This window comes from Gymnodraco acuticeps, unplaced genomic scaffold (genome assembly GCF_902827175.1).
Source record: "Gymnodraco acuticeps unplaced genomic scaffold, fGymAcu1.1, whole genome shotgun sequence".
Taxonomy (NCBI): domain Eukaryota; kingdom Metazoa; phylum Chordata; class Actinopteri; order Perciformes; family Bathydraconidae; genus Gymnodraco; species Gymnodraco acuticeps.
In genome coordinates this window covers 496,059-512,950 of record NW_022991177.1, presented here as the reverse complement: position 1 = coordinate 512,950, position 16,892 = coordinate 496,059, and the positions used below count along the sequence as shown (strand labels likewise).

Below are 16,892 nucleotides of genomic sequence, written 5' to 3'. Positions count from 1 at the left end.
ACTTGCTTATTGAGAGAATGCCCAAATCAATGAAACTCCGTACCATGTTTTCACTGCTACTTTGTACCAAGGCAGATTCTCACATAGCGTGCATGTTCAAGGAGTGTTGTCATAGTTGGACAGCTCAGATCTGTTGTATGAAGCGATGCCGGTAGCGGAGGTAAGGCACACACACCAAGTGTTCAGGACATTGTTAATACAGCGAAAATCAAAGCTGATTTTTTTCAAAGAAGAGGAAAGTAAGTCCTCAGCTGGTAGCAGTTAATCAGTTAACAGTGATGGCGGCGGCGGCAAAAGCGTCTCACTTCTGGAGAGGAGTTTCGTCTTTATGTCATGATAGAGATACAAGTACTGAATAGTTTAGATGAGAAAAGGCATCGAAATGCCAGGTCACTAGTATTTATCACGTAAACAGGGAACATGAATAACCCGATCTCTCTCTCGCATAGCCCCACCTAGTGTCAGCAGAAAGTATTAAAATAATGATTACAACAAAATGCAAAAAATAAATTAAAATATATTTTAAGATCATGTTTAATCATCTGATTCGTCTGTACATTGCTGTTTTAGTATGTATTCTTCTAATTAGTGTCTACAGTGTGTGCCTATTGAGCTGTTTAGAGCCATGTGGGACAAAACCCGATCCTGCCCCTCCCTCTCACTGTCTAAGTGAACGGTGACTGTAAAAACTACACTGCGCATGCTCAGAGTATTTTCCTATTTAATGTGTGTGGCAAAAAAATAATGACCATAGGAGCACTGAGCTGCCATCCCCACCATATGTCATCTCACCTAATTCAGAGCTGATTGGCTGTAACGGAGCTAACACACTACAGCTTCAAAAAAAGCTTGGAGCTGGGCGTGTCTGAAGATTGGGGATTTTATTCGAGCAATGCGACCAACAACCAATCAAATTAATCTCCCGCCCCCGACATACAAAGCAAAAAACCCTGGGGATTTTATGCGAGCAATATATATATATATAAAATCCCCAAACAGGCAAAAACCTACCAGTTTCACCCACTGTCTCTGTCACCTCCCTCCATGACTGGTTCTTCCGGTTTGTATCCCGGTAGGTGAAGAGGGTCTGGTCATACAAAACCGGGTGATTTGCTACGGCGATAATTAGTTTCTCCTCCATCTTTTTTTGAAATATAGAAATGAACGGCGGGATATCTCTCCCTGCTTAGACGCGGTTTGATTGGTTGGGGCTTGAGCTGTCAGATTTTCAGAAACGGGATTTGATTGGCTGGCGCTGGCTTCTCCGGCGTCAGAAGTTGAACATTGTTCAACTTCTGACGCCGGAGACGGACCGCTATGCTACCCACAATTCAGTTCGGCGAAAAGCGAGGCAACGTGAAGTCACCCCATTCAAAGTGAATGGGTAGACGCGTTGGAAACCGTTTTTGAAGCTGTCGAAGCTGTAGTGTGGACGGCCCGTAAGTACGTGTGCCGCGAAAAGTGTGGTGTGTGAAGAGGAGGAGAGAGACGCGTCCTAAAACCAGGAAGTAAGCTGCGCATGGCTTCCCTCCACAAAAAACCAATGAGATTTCTCCATAGGATTTTAGAAAATAGCTCAAAATAAGATCTGTGGGAAACGTACCTGTTAGATAAATGTACGTTTTGTTCAGCCGGATAATATCCTACTTTTATCATTTTCGAATCATAAATCTATCGATTAGATTTATGATAGACTTTTGAAACTACAAGAAGATAGGGAGGACTTTTACAAAAAAGTAATAGAGATTTTAGTCCAGAAGGATAGGCAAATGGACTTCATCTTCAAGTCAAGGTAAGACCACAATTTTATTGAAAATGGGATCTTACTAAGAGAGAACAATTCAATATTTAAATGATAAAATTACATTTTTTGGGTATCCTTCTGTTGAACTGTCTGTTAAAATTAATTGAAGCATCAGACAAAAAAAGCTTTTGAAAATAATATTACATTTTGATTTATGTCAAAATATAATATTTGTAAACCTGAAGAGTCAGTGCCAGTGCCTCACCAGCCATGAACCTCACTGCAGAAGCATATATATATATATATATAGACATCTAAGTTTTTTGTGCCCCACCACTTTTGCACATATAGAAACGCCACTGACATTACATAGACTAGCTAATATTCTACCTACTGCTTGGGACTTTGAGTCTTCAAAATGTCTAATGTCACAGACTGGGACTTACTTTAGAGTCAGTTGTATTAACATTCAGTATGACTTGTTATGATTCAATGTGAAAGAGTATACTGCTCAATAAATAATGATCACTTCACCACCTCTCTTGACATCTAGGCGCTTGAGAGTGAGTCAGAGGCAGAACACAGGGACAGTGGAGAGAGGTCCGTTGCTGAGGTGAGTGATGAAAGGGAAATGACAGTTTAGAGTAAATTGTGATGTGGACTCTCATCCCAGAATGTTAAGGAAATCAGTGGGGATATTGAACAGGAAACATTTCAGTCAAGGGGCATCATGTGACCAATATAGACAGAAGAGCAACATTTATTTGAACATCTAAGTCAATGATACCATTCCTAGGTGAACTTAACATCTGTATGGAGTCAGATCAGTCTCAATATTAATAAATGCTCACAGAAGGATTCACAAATGTATTTTGCGATTTATATATAAATGACTCTCCACAACAATATCTCTCAATGCACTCAAATATTTATTGTTGTATATAAATGTACAAAAAATGGGCATTTAAACTGCTTTTTATTCATTCAAAGACGGCTCTGAATTAATAATCAAATATGTTTCTTTACTACTGGATGAAATTACAAAATGTACCCATCATTTTCCTCATGCTAGTATAGCCACATAAAAGTATCAAACCACCTGTCAAAATGCACCAGAATACAGGAAATCTATTTTTTTTCGTGGGGGAGGACCACCACACCCCCCGTTAAAAGTGTCCCCCCCACATTCAGGATGCTTCCTACACCGATGATCTTATGAGTTTTCTCAGTTGCTTCACTTTGTGCACTTCAACACTCTCACACTCATACATGTCCATGCAATCCTCACCCTGCATTTACACTACTGATACCACTGACATCCACACCTCATGCTTCATTTGTTTTGCACTTAATTCATTTGAACTACTTGCTTTAATAAACATATTTTGTTAAACTGTTGATATGGTGTGTCTCCTCTTTGTTGTGGCCTTTTGAGCCAGGTCATAACAAATGAGGGCTCGTCCGGCGGGTTATTTGTAGAAAGTTTGGTTAAAAGTTTGTGTAGTGCTCAGAGCACATGGTGTCATTGAGCAGCTGATTAGTTGATATGGTCCATCTGTGTGCTGGCTTGGCGCTGCTATTGGGAGACACATCATGTCTTTTGTGTTTCAGGAAGCTTGAATGTTTGACAGGGCGGCAGGTTTTGTGTGCCAATCAGAAGGTGAGATGTTGCTGTTTGAAACACTTTTGTAAAGGGATTACCCCGCTAGGCTTAAGTGGTGTTTCCGTGTTAGCCCGGTGGGGTAGTAAGTCTCCTGGTTCTGGCTAACTAGGGGACTGTCGGATTTTTACTTGCATTGATGTTATGGTACCTTTTTGTTTTTTGTGGGAACCCCTTTGGGGTCTTATGCGGGGGGGGGGGGGGGGGTGAGATGCCCCTGTGGGTTCATCTTGAGAGGGTGTGGCTGTGCTGCATCCAGCCGCCTTGATTGCAGTCACAAAGGGCACCTGGGTCTGGTGCCCTGCAGGTACTTAAAGCCTCTCTGATCCTCTCTGTCTTCCCTCTGCTTCCCCCTACAGGCACCTGGTTCTGGTTGAGTATGTTATGAGTTTTCTCAGTTGCTACTTTGTTATGGGCTCAGAACAGTCTCATAAATACACACATGCACACAGAAGGATTCACACTTGTATTTCCGGATCCACACTTGTGTTTTCCAATGCACACACAAATGTGTTCTGTTTCATATACATTTAAATAAAATCCAAATACAGAAAAAAGTTTTATATATGTATTTTTGATCCTCACATATTTGTTTTCCGTTTAAAACCTCTGCACCTGCAAACACAAACCGCTTCCTGTGCACGGATCGCTGTGCATTCGTGTTTGGGTTTTTTGAGACTCCCCTGACAGTCACCCGATTCGTACTTACCAATGTAATGTACTTGTAATGTTTTCTATCTATAGCCAATCAGATGTCTCCTTCATTCTAAGCCAATCACATGAGCGCGCCCCCACGAGTGTATGATTTATTGCGTTCATGACACTTCATGTACGCATTTTGCGCTGTCCAGTCAGCTCGCTAAACAGAGGGCGGAGCATCAGGTGATTATGCAGAGCTGCGTGTCTCCGTCAGACTCAGCAGCTGATCTGATCTCTCTCTCGCGTCCGGTTATACTTCACTCGTGTTTATGTCCATATCGATCAGATCCAGCTCTCCTGATCGGCCTTTATAGAGAGCACCGATCAAACTATTAAGAGTGCATATCGGCCGATAATGACCGGCGGGGCTCCCCCCGTTGACAGTTCACTGTCTAGCACTGGCTTCGTAGTGCACTGATCGATTAGGCTAAGCTAACCTGTAGCTGCTCCCTCCACACTCACAACAACTTCATACAGACATAAATAAAGCAGCTGTATTCGCAATACAGGAAACACACATTTAAAACGGTTTTGCCTGCCGTTTTTGTGTACACAAGCATTCATCAATGGTTCGGAAAGTGGCGCTGTACCTTAATAATATAAAGGCTTGTATTTGCGTGCATTTCCTGTTCGGAAAGTGGCAATGTACTGAGAGTGGCGGTGTCCTGAGATTAGCGCCTGCAAGCAGGCTCCATGGCCATGTCAGCTCCGGACAGCGCAAAATGCGTACATGAAGTGCTACGTCATGAACGCAAGAAATCTACCCTCGTGGGGGCGCGCTCATGTGATTGGCTTAGAATTGAGGAGACATCTGATTGGCTATAGATAGAAATAATTACAAGTGCGAATCGGCTGACCGTCAGGGCAGTCTCAAAAAACCCACACACGAATGCACAGCGATCCGTGCACAGAAAGCTGTTTGTGTTTGCAGGTGCAGAGGATTTAAACGGAAAACAAATATGTGAGGATCAAAAATACATATATAAAACTTTTTTCTGTGTTTGGATTTTATTTACATGTATATGAAACGGAACACATTTGTGTGTGTATTGAAAAACACAAGTGTGGATCCGGAAATACAAGTGTGAATCCTTCTGTGTGCATGTGTGTATTATGAGACTGTTCTGAGCCCATACTTTGTGCACTTCAACACTCTCACACATGTCCATGCAATCCTCACCCTGCATTTACACTACTGACATCCACACCTCATGCTTCATTTGTTTTGCACTTAATTCATTTGAACTACTTGCTTTAATAAACATATTTTTTTAAACTGTTGATATGGTGTGTCTCCTCTTTGTTTTGGCCTTTTGAGCCAGGTCATAACAGCAGCTTGAAGCAGGCATTAGTTAACCAACATTGCACACTTCTCCACCTTCATGGTATTTTCTGTTGACCTCTTTTATTATGAAGGTAAACATGGTGCAAAATGCGAGAGCGTGTAAAACCTGATGTGAGCACTTGCAGAAAAATAAATCTAAGGTGCAGTACCGGAGTCCAACAGAGAGGTGCAGCTGCGGGACAGTAGACTACGTACTGCGAAACCTTCCCTGCCTTGAAGAAGAAGTTATCCCTCGTTGTGAAGAGTCTGCTTTGTGTGCTCCGCACCACAGCAGTAGCCCTGCTGCGGGACAGTAGCTTAGAAGCAGGGTTGGGTTGTAACGGAATACATGTAACGGAATACATGTAACGGCGTTACGTAATCAGAATACAAAAATCAAGTGTATTCAGCTGGCGTTACATTTGAAAAACAAGTAATCTGATTACAGTTATTTTTTTGTAAACCTGAAGTGAATACATTTTGGAATACTTATTGGAATTATTGGTGGAAAAGTTTCCTCACAAAATGTAATATTCATTACCGGCAGACCTGTGTGCACACTGCACAGCGCTGCAGCATGTCTGTGAGCGAGAGAGATGCAGCGTGTCTGTGAGGCCCCGCCCCCGCACACAGATGAGAGAGAGAGATCTCTTTTAAAATATATTGAAAGTTAGAAACGGAGATGGTTAGATAAAATGTGCAAGATAACGTTTATGTAGCATTTATTTATTGTCGAAATGATGACATTTATAACGGGATAAAATCAAAGTGAATGGCCTGCTGCTGCTGAATGCATGGGGCAAGCGACTGGAAACAGTTTTAAAAGTTATTACATCATTTCAGATAATAAATAATAATGATAATTCATATTTTATTTTTTTATTTTGGCCCTTGGACAAATGTAGTTGGTGATCCCTGGTCTAAAGCATTTGTTATTTTCATTTTCCCCCTCTCATGTTCAGTGTGGACAGATTGAGACAGCGTGGTGTCCAGAGAGCTGCAGAGACTTCAGGGAGAAACCTCCGTGTGATGGATGGATTGAGACAGCGTGGTGTCCAGAGAGCTGCAGAGACTTCAGGGAGAAACCTCCGTGTGATGGACGGATTGAGATAGCGTGGTGTCCAGAGAGCTGCAGAGACTTCAGGGAGAAACCTCCGTGTGATGGACGGATTGAGACAGCGTGGTGTCCAGATAGCTGCAGAGACTTCAGGGAGAAACCTCCGTGTGATGGACGTCCTGTCTGTTGGTTTGGAGAGGACTGAGGGTCTTTCCTCAGCGAGGAGGACCAGGCCTGATGGAGGAGCCCATGCTGGGCAAAGCTGATACCAACTGCACAGGCCTAGTCTGTCACTTTATTTGACTAAATGTGTTTACTTATACATTTAATAGGTTTACACCTTCTGTCCATATGTGCTTTTTATTTAAAACATGTTTGATTAACTTTTGGTTCACATTTCAATACATTGTATTTGTATTTGCACTCCTTTTGTCCATTATTCTTACTGAAAATGTTAGATTACACATTCACATCTGACTGAAGATTGGCCCCATTTATTTGTGACATTGCAAACTCTGCGGTACAAGGCACAAGTGATGTGAAGCTCATAAAGTGAGGCAAATAGAAATAATCAGCTGATGGAGTGTAGATGTGGAAATAGCTGCATTTGATCAGCTGACTGTGTTTTCACAATAAAAAGTAGTTTCTTAGTGAATGTCCTGTACTGGTCTTAAAATTTCATAACATCAGCTTTTAATGTTCCTCTTGGATGTTCTTCTTGACCCTCAGAGAAGGAGAAAATGTCCTGTCTTTCAGGCATCTCCTTTCCTAACAAAAATGACAGGAAACATAAAACATAAACAAGAACAAGTGTGTTATTTATGAAAGCGGTGTGTTTGTGTGTTTAGGGGCTGTAGATATAATTATTTTGTAATTGTAATGTTTTTTTTTATTTCAACAGTGAGCTACAAAGACAATCAGATTATGAATGAACAGTATGAAGTTCATCAACATTGAAATATATGTTATTATCAAAATAATATTTAACTGTTATCAAAACGTAGTGCAACTGTAGAAGCTTGCTCTGTTGTCTCACTGAAATAATCACTTTTACCACGTTTTTGACAGACAATATTGAGAGATAAATAGTAGCAGTTCTCACTATGTGTTAAATATCTTTGCCTTCAATACATTAAATTAGAAAGCTGACAAAATCATATTGCTTGTTAACATCTAAATGTAACTTTTGGCATGGAAAAAACCCTCAACTTAACTGATGTGTAGGTGATCTAGTATTTAGTATTGTTTAATGGAATGTTAATCCAGGGGTACACATAACTTTTTTGCCCTGGTTCTCAAAGGAGCACCTGGAGATGTTGCTTGGTGCTCATCCTTAAAATGAAATAAACCGTAACTTTTGAGGGAGTCTTTATTTGCCAGACACACAGCACTGAACACACACACAGAGGTGAACACATAACACACACACAGAGGTGAACACAGAACACACACACAGAGGTGAACACAGAACACACACACAGAGGTGAACACAGAACACACATGCAGAGGTGAACACAAGACAACATTAGCACGACCAGTAATCCTACAAGCTGTCATCACTACCCTCCTGACTGTTCTCCTCACTGTCTTCCTCTCTGTCAGACATGGTAGCTGATGATGTAGGCCTACTTCTTTCTCTCTGGTTGAGTCTGCGATTAGCTGCTTGCATCCACAAGTCAACAGCTGGTTTGGGTCGAAAGTCTCTGTTGTCATCTTAGACAAGTGGATGTAATCAAATAAGTATGTGAACATAACCAATAACCTACCATAGCCAATAACAAATTAATGTAACTTATTTTATTTTTGATGTTCATTCACATCTTATTTTACCTTAACATTTATTTATTTATGCATTTTTTTTTATCTCCAGTTTTAAAGGATATTTTTGGTTACTGTCCTATAGTATACATTGGAATGATTTCAAACCTGTTTATCCCAATAATTATAAAGGAGTGCCTTGGAAATATGTGTTTACATAAATTGTGACCAAACTGTTTGAACTTAGATTAAAGTGAACTATCTAAACACTCAGAGTCCTTTACCTCACTGAGCTGTAGTTATCAGTCTCTCAGTCTGACTGGAGAGGACTCTCCCTCCACATCATTGTAGAAACATCTTCTTCTTATATCCGTTAGAGCAGCTAGCACCAGATTCTAATAACAACAGCACCGGTACCGGTGCACCCTCCCTCCCTCGCTCACTCGCACTTTGGCTGTGAGCTGCGGGCGCCAGATAAGCCAACATCCCCCACTTTCATCACTTACAGCGCCCATCGTACAGGGCAAATGAAACGTGTAACCGGGGTGAAAAGGGTGTTACATTTACTTAATTGTGAATATTGTTACATCAAGGCCGACAAGTAGGATGAGCACCAACGGTCAAAATGTTTTTTTCCCTCCCAGAACTGCCAGCGCAGCGCCTCCACAGATCTGGCGCCCTAGGCGAACATCTATTACGCCAATGCTACGGGCCGGCTCTGAGCTCATATGTATCATAGGTTCATATGCAACTCGCAAATATATTTCTCTCTTCTCTCTTTTCTCTTCTCTCCCTTCTGTCTCTCCCTCTCTCTCTCAATGTTGGTACGCAAATGCGCCTTTTTTCAAATGACACGGTGCTCTTTTTTTGGCGGAGGTGCGCATGCGCACCAGTTATGTGCAGCCCTGTGTATATCAGTATATCATTTATTTAAACCAATATATTTCTTGATTCTTTGTACAGTAAGAAAATAGTTTTTATACCTGTGCTGAAGTTCACTGCTGTGAGGAGTCCAGTTCTGTCTCTCACTCTCTGGTCCAGCCTGTCTGCATCACCTGGACACCTTAAACAAACAGATATATATGTAAAGTACCATGTGTACAAACAATATAACTGATTCTCTTCTGTTGAACATGTTGGATTGTGTATTGTCCGAGTCAGGGTCCTTTTTATTTTACTGTAACTTTGGAAGTTGTGTTACCAATGCTTACTGTTTATTTGATACCCATTTGGTAATGCAATTAATAAAAACAACAAGGTTTGGATTCGTTCTTCAGATGACTGTGACGTTAACGTGTAAGCTCAATAATGAACTCCAGCTCAACCAACCATATTGTAATATCTAAGTAATCATCTTGAAATATGACATTAATAATTGTAATATACACACATCTTATTGTGAGGTTGATTTCACATACACTATTTCGACATTAGCTTGTCTACATACTTGAGCATAGCCCATTTAAATTAACGTTAGCGATGCATACAGTTCCTAGCTACATAATAAAATGTCTCTCTAAGTTACAAGGATGACCTTATTTTATCAACCTCAAACAGAAGCCGTTTGTTCTACAGTATTATCCCACTTAATGCTTAACACTTGTCTATTTCGTTTTAACCTTTATATATACAGTCTATGGTTTTAACTTGGAGGCTACGATTAGCATCGTTAGCATCGATGTAGCTACCACTCGCTACACGCTAACCCAAGCCTTAACATTCATTACGTAGCTGATTAAAATCATTAACACATAAATAAAGTACTCGAATTTCACTTACCGCAAAAAACGCATTCATGCACCGTCTGTTTCAACCGCAGAGCGAGTCACAATAGTCCGATATATAAGCATGAAGAACAAATAAACACGGCCGGGGTCAAGTTGTGTTCCCTGGATGAACTGACCAGACAGAGTCCCTGTAGCTAGCTTCACGGAGCAGCTAGCAGAGAGACCAGAAGCTAGCAGCAGCAGTCACTTGACAGAGACTCAATGTGACCACGCCCTAATTTATGCAAAAACTTTAAGACCTAATATAAATAAAAGGGTCGTGTTAGAAAATAATTCACTCAACAATTCCTAATCATGAAGGTGGAATCTAACTATATCCTGAATAATTGTATTGCATCCAGATGTAGAAACATGTTTTTTTCTGCTGTAAAGTTGGGCATTTTAACATGGGGGTCTATGGAAATTCCTCCTTTCTGCAGTCATCGCCTATCGGCCAATAGATGAACTACAGTTTGGGGCACTTCCTTCCTTATTGGCGGCCCGGCTCCCCAGAGTTAGCAGCTTGGACTGACCGAGCTTGCGCCTCGTCGTCCAACCCCCCTCCCTCCCCCACATCTACAGGTGAAAATTATTTTTGCGACACATTTATCGCAAGAAGTGTAGCAAAAGTCAAGGCCGCAGATTCGTCGATTTATACTGCCACAGAGCAGATTCGTCAAGTTGTAATGACTGATTTGAGAGGTTGTAATAACCAAGTTGCAGTTGTAATGGAAAATATATTTTAAAAAGATATATTTTTCTGCAAGTGAACATTTCATCACAAAGTTCATTTTTTTCTACAAGCTACAACACTTTTTTTTTTTCTAATGTGACTTTAAATTTAGTTCACAGATACGTGGATATTTTATACAAGTGTAAATGTATGCACACAAGCTCAGATTTTTTTTCTGCAAGTGCTCACATCAGGTTTTACAAGCTCTCGCATTTTGCACCATGTCTACCTTCATATTTATAGGCCTAGTTATTAGAAATTATTGATGGATGATATTTTCGGTGGACTTTTGGGTAAATAAAAAAACCCAGTTCATTTAAACCACTCCTGTGTCCTGTTGCCAAACTGCTTGGTCCCTGGCTCTGTGTGTGTGTGTGTGTGTGTGTGTGTGTGTGTGTGTGTGTGTGTGTGTGTGTGTGTGTGTGTGTGTGTCTTACTCTCCCTGCAGGGGTCCAGGGATGCAGGCTCTGAAGCGCCACCTCTCTGGTCCTGCCTCCGTCTCTCTGAACAGAAGCAGAGCACAGACACAGAGATGTGTTTATTGGTTAGAAACTCAACACAAGACAGACATAAAGGGGTTTATATGTTTTGCTAGTTGTAAATTGTCTCATCTTACCTCTGGCCGTCCCCGAGGATCCTCATGGCTTCACTAAGGTTCTTCCCCACCAGAGCAAACGTGGAGTCCACCATCATCTAAAGTGTGTATCAGTGTGTGTGTGTGTGTGTGTGTGTTAGCTGAGAAAAAATTCAAGAGGATATATTTTTATTATTTTAGTCAGAACTTTACAAATGTTGCAACAATTACCAAGTTTGCAAACATGTACACACTGATGATGTATTCACAGCAAACAGTATATTCTACGGTGGCCGGCAGGTGAAAACGCGGAACAACGGCCAAAAACGCATACATAAGCAGGAAACAGCTGCAAATAATGAAATGAAAAACAAACAAACCCTGAAAATAAATAAAACAAAAAAAATGCTGCATTTACAGAAATGATGCAAACTAAAAATACAACACACAAACCCCGAAAACAACAGAAAAACGCTGCAAATACAAAAACGATATGCAAAGTCAAAAACACACAATGCTCCAGGCCTCTAGGGGGCGCGTTCCGTGGAACATATTGATGTCTGACCAGACATAGAGAGAACGAACGAGAGTGATGGAAATTGAAGCCGGAGGAAACAAAGTTGATTGATGTGGAAAAAGTCGATATATAAGAAGGTACGTTTTGTTTTGTTTTGATACAAAGAGCTTCATATTTACCCAGCTAGCGTTAGCTTGTTTTGTAAAAGAGTTTGCAAGTCAAGAGACAGCACTGTGCACCTAAATGTAACTCTTGACATCATATAGATATATTATAGGTGCAGAGAGGAGTTGGTTTATTGTGCCCCAATGTAAATCCTAATGTGAGAGTCAAAGGACGCTCAACAATATAATGTACCTTGGTCAGTTTGGATTTATTCTTAATTAAAGTGATTTTATCTTATTTCAGTCAGTCATTTGTGTGTATGCAGGTGTGGGACATTCCAAATGTTCCAAAAGTGAGCACTCAACTGACAACAGTTTACCTGGGTAAAATAAAACATTTTCAACATATTATTTTGTGCCACAAGAAGCAGAATGTTTTAACAGTACAGTAGTTTGAATATTTGTTGTTTACCTTTATCAGACCTCTCAGGCACCCACAACCAGCGTCTGATCGGGTAAGACTAATTACAAATGTAATTATACCATGTAGGTTTGAATTTGTGAACATGAAATCAATAAATACCTTTGTGTGCACTTATTTCCTGGGTAAAAATAGGATGGAGCACCAACCCCATTCCAGGAAGAGGTCCAGTCTGCCCCGGGTCAGAACCACTTCTATAGGTAAATGAGGTTGACAGTTGCATCGTGACACAGTGGTTTGGTGTGTATCTTTATTTTACATTTGTTTGTTTGTATAGCCTCCAATCACAGTGGGTAACATTGCCAGGAAGCAGAACAATTATACTTTCATACATTTCCAAATGACACCCACAACATCCAACATCTTAGTGAAGACGATACAAAAAACACCCACAAATATTTTTCAAAGGTCAGATATTGTTTGTTGCATCCATTTAAAATGTTTACAAGGATTGTGCAGGAGTATGACAAAGTGCTGTTGTCAGTTTAGAACCCAATGTATTGAAAACAGGAAGAGGATCGACATCCTTTTGTAAATATGACTGTCATGCATGTATTAGAAAATAATTATTCAACTGTCTTCTCACTGCAGCAACTACACACATGTGTATGGACCTATCATTATTGATAGCCAGTCTGAGCCAGAAGACAAAATGGAGCAACGGTATTAATTGTTACTATTACCACTTAATTGTTCTATTCTATACTGTAAATCTTATTCATCAATCTTCATCATTTAATATTACAATACATCACTTTGTCTTTCCCAGCACAGAATACCTGACTGCGGAGGACATTGTTGCAGAACTCTCTGCAAAAAGAACAAATACATCTTGCAGCAGGTTCAATATGAATAGAGCCAATGTGTGGGATGGAGCAATCCGCGGCTTCAAAGGTGCCTCATTCGACCCCTCTCATGAGACGTCAGTTAAGTTCACTGAGGATGAGGGACACACTGAGGATGGAGTGGACACTGGTGGTCCCAAGCGTGAGTTCCTGACCCTCCTTATGGAATGCCTGAGAATGAAGAAAACATCACGTCAGCAACTGTTTGTGCCCCATGGCGGTGTGACTTTCCAGCCGCTCACTGTCTCAAAATCTGATTCTAAATGTATAATGTTCTCTATAAAGATAGAAATAATACACAATTATGAAGGTATAATATAAGCTGTTTTGTGTATTTAATCATGCATTGGTCTACAATTGAATGATGGCTTCTACATATTTCACATAAACAGACAATGAAAACATTTGGGGTGCTAGCGAACTGTCAACTGTGAAACGGCGGACCTCTGTCGGTGCAACTTCAATGATGCCTTTTAAAAACATAAAAAATTAAGGGCGGTGACGGCCGTCAGCGAATCGAGCCGGCCCTTGACGACCGTCGTTCTGTGATTCTCCAGATGGCCAGTCCGGAGGGTGGACAATACATACCGGAAGTAAACAAAGACGTGCAACGGGACGGTGTTCCCACGGGAAACAAAACTTAAAATATTAAATGAAACAATCTCATTTCTTAAAATTCACAACTTATTATGAATTAAACATTCACAAACTTATAATTATGTATTCACATGTTTAACTCTGTTACATATGCACGCAACGAACAGAAGAGCGTAGGGCAGCATTAGGAGGGGATTCCGTCTCGTAGCGTTTGTGCACCGTTTTGAAATGCCGGTCTTGTGTGTGTGCGGACTGTCACTCCTGTTGACACGGACAACGTCAGCTAACTGCCCACTGCCCACCAGCCACGCCCCGACACATGGGGTCACGCCAATCACAAAGCTTTAATGCGTTCAAGTACATTATTCTGGCACAGGAAGATTATGTTATAGGAGATTAACGATAATAGAATATTGTTGTTCTATTTTTAGACACATCTCGCGATCAACTGGGAATCTCCATCGACTGGTTGGGCACCCCTGATGTAGTAAATCCATTTAATGAAGTCAATCAAAAACACAGTCGAAATAGTGGTTAGCTAAATAAATAGAAAGATACATCATGTTTACCGTTGAATCTGTGTTTTGTCTCTCTCTCCTTGAATGTCTTCTCTATATTTGTTCTTGAGCATGTTTAATGCAAACTACTCTCCTGTCATTACTTTGTCCCTCTTCACATTTTATCACTTCTCCACCGACCATAGTTACTTATAGTATTGCTAAAGCTCTGTATAGTTGCAACATGTTCTATACACAAATACATATATAAACAAACTGCTAAGAATGTCTCTCTTCAAATGTTTCTGCGGTACTCACTAGGGCCCATGTTATTTGCCTGCTCTCGATTTGTCATCTCTTTTAACCTGTTAAGCCCCGAGCCTGTTTTTCAGGTCTCAGGCTCGAAAATGACATTCCCAGAACAAATGACCATATCTTCCCTTCTAAAAGGGTTAAATTAATAATCTTTTTTCTCAAAGTAATGATACACCTGTGAGTTGGATGTAGAAAATAATCAATATAGATGTTTTTTCTTTTAAAGAAAATTCAGATTGAACATAGTAAAAAACTCTAAATTATAGTGTCCGTCCAAATATTATTTTGGATTTTTAGTGAAAACTAACCTTGGATGCTGGGATGGTAGACTAAAAGCTTTAGGAATCCAAAGTACAACATATAATAAGTACCCTGTATCAAGATTGATGCAAAACAAGTGATATTTGACCTTTTTAGACGGATTTAGCAAAAAAAAACTCCACCTCTGAGGTGATTTGGGTGGGAATGGGGGTTTTACCGTTTCTCTGGAACCCATTGGTCGATTTTGGTGATTGACATCTCTTTCTGACCGTTAGAGCCAATAGAATCGAAGGGGAATCTCCCCACTCACACACATGGTAAAACAAAAAGGTGGGGGCTTTGCGCATGCAGGTTTGCACCAGAGTGAAGCTGTCTCTAGCTATGACTTCTGAAAACCGAAAAGCAGGTTTATTGCTCATGGATTATCAGAAATCATTCAAAGTGACAGACACATTGGATTAACTTCAACAGCGTTTTTATCATTTGAATGCCATTGAAGACCGCTTTTGACCAGACAACGACCAAGGTGAGCCATGTTGCCGGTTTTAGCTACCTAGCGCCACATGTTTTGATGTCTGTTCTTGTTAATAGCTTTGCGAGTTCTTATCATGGAGTGATGATGTATGTACCTATCGATTCGGTGTCATCTTACGATCAGATCGATGGGTTGGACGTGCAGCTACGATAAGTAATAAGGGTATTATGAGTAGGGATGGGTATCGTTTGAAATGTATCAATTCCGATTCTGCTTATCGATTCCGGTTCTTATCGATTCCCCATTTCGATTCCAAAATTGTAAAAGAAAGAGGTCAAACGTTTTAAAATATTTTTATTCTTTTAAGCTTTAACTGACATTTTTACAAATAAAAAATATACATGCAATACAAATGTATTGCACAATAGCTGTGCTTTATTTTAACTGAGCTATGCCTGTGGCAAGCTATTAACAGGCATTACACTGTGCCTTGTCTTTTTTAGTGTAGTGGAGCCTCACTTCAGAGCAGGGGTCTCCAACCTTTCTTCATCTGAGAGCTACTTTGAAAAAATGAAAGTGGCCAAGAGCTACTTGCATCACATCACTTGCATTTATTCACATAGCACTTATTAAGCTACTTTTGTGCACGTGTGAAATTGCAATACCCAAATATGGAGTCAGATTTGGGTCAATATTCTAGCGCGTAAAACAAGCTACTCACGAGCGGAAAATGTGCTTTTACACGCGCATTAAATGACCCTCACGCGCAGATTAAACCCCTGCGAGCGGCTATGCGCTCGCTCGCGAGAGAGACAGCCTCACTTGCTCGTGGAGTCTACGCGCGTGAAAAGTTTCTGGCACTTTGGGGCAGAGCCACTGGACTTTGATTGACAGCTGCCAGGAAGCCCGGAGTTGCCAGGTTTGATAAATGCCTGAACTACCAAGAGCCGAGGAGTGACAGCTGCAAGATCAGTTGGACGAGATTGAATGGTAAAGTATATATATATATATATATATCTTAATGAATTTTATATAAAACAATATATTTTTGAGTGGGCTGTATCTGTCGAAAACTGCTGTCTGCTGTATGCATCTCCCTTACAAAATGAACTATAAATGAATTATAGTATTACTATAGTATACTATAAGAGTTGTATAGTGTCCTTTAGTAAGTTTGTAGAGTTCTGTAGTATTTTTCACCAGCTATTGTATTACTATAGTTTTTTCTGTAGTGCCATTTTATTAGCTATAGTAGCCCTATAATATTTCAATAGTAATACTATGTATCTAGATCTTTGTAGTATTCCTATATTATTTTAAATAGTATAATTATAATTAGTATAAGTATAGTATAATATATAGTGTTTCTGTAGTTGTTTTTTGAACACAATATAGAACACTCCTATAGTAATAGTATGATGTTGTCATAATGAATGCATATTATTACTATAGTGTTTGTAAAAGTATTGCACTCCTAGAATTAAT

At 40.2% G+C, this 16,892-nt stretch overlaps 1 protein-coding gene across 4 annotated transcripts in view; it reads right to left on the bottom strand.

The window, feature by feature from the left end:
• Nucleotides 1-16,892, bottom strand: part of pdxdc1 (pyridoxal-dependent decarboxylase domain containing 1) — an 87,203-nt gene that overhangs the window by 56,641 nt on the left and 13,670 nt on the right. For 2 of the 4 annotated variants that reach the window (XM_034237664.1, XM_034237665.1), the window contains exons 2-3: nt 11,358-11,476; nt 11,179-11,244 (exon numbers count right to left, since the gene is read on the bottom strand). The exons of the other annotated variants lie outside the window; for them this stretch is intronic. In XM_034237664.1, the coding sequence (XP_034093555.1) occupies nt 11,179-11,244; nt 11,358-11,434 (143 nt within the window). In that variant the 5' untranslated portion in view covers nt 11,435-11,476. The remainder of the gene's footprint in view (nt 1-11,178; nt 11,245-11,357; nt 11,477-16,892) is intronic. 4 annotated transcript variants of the gene reach the window in all.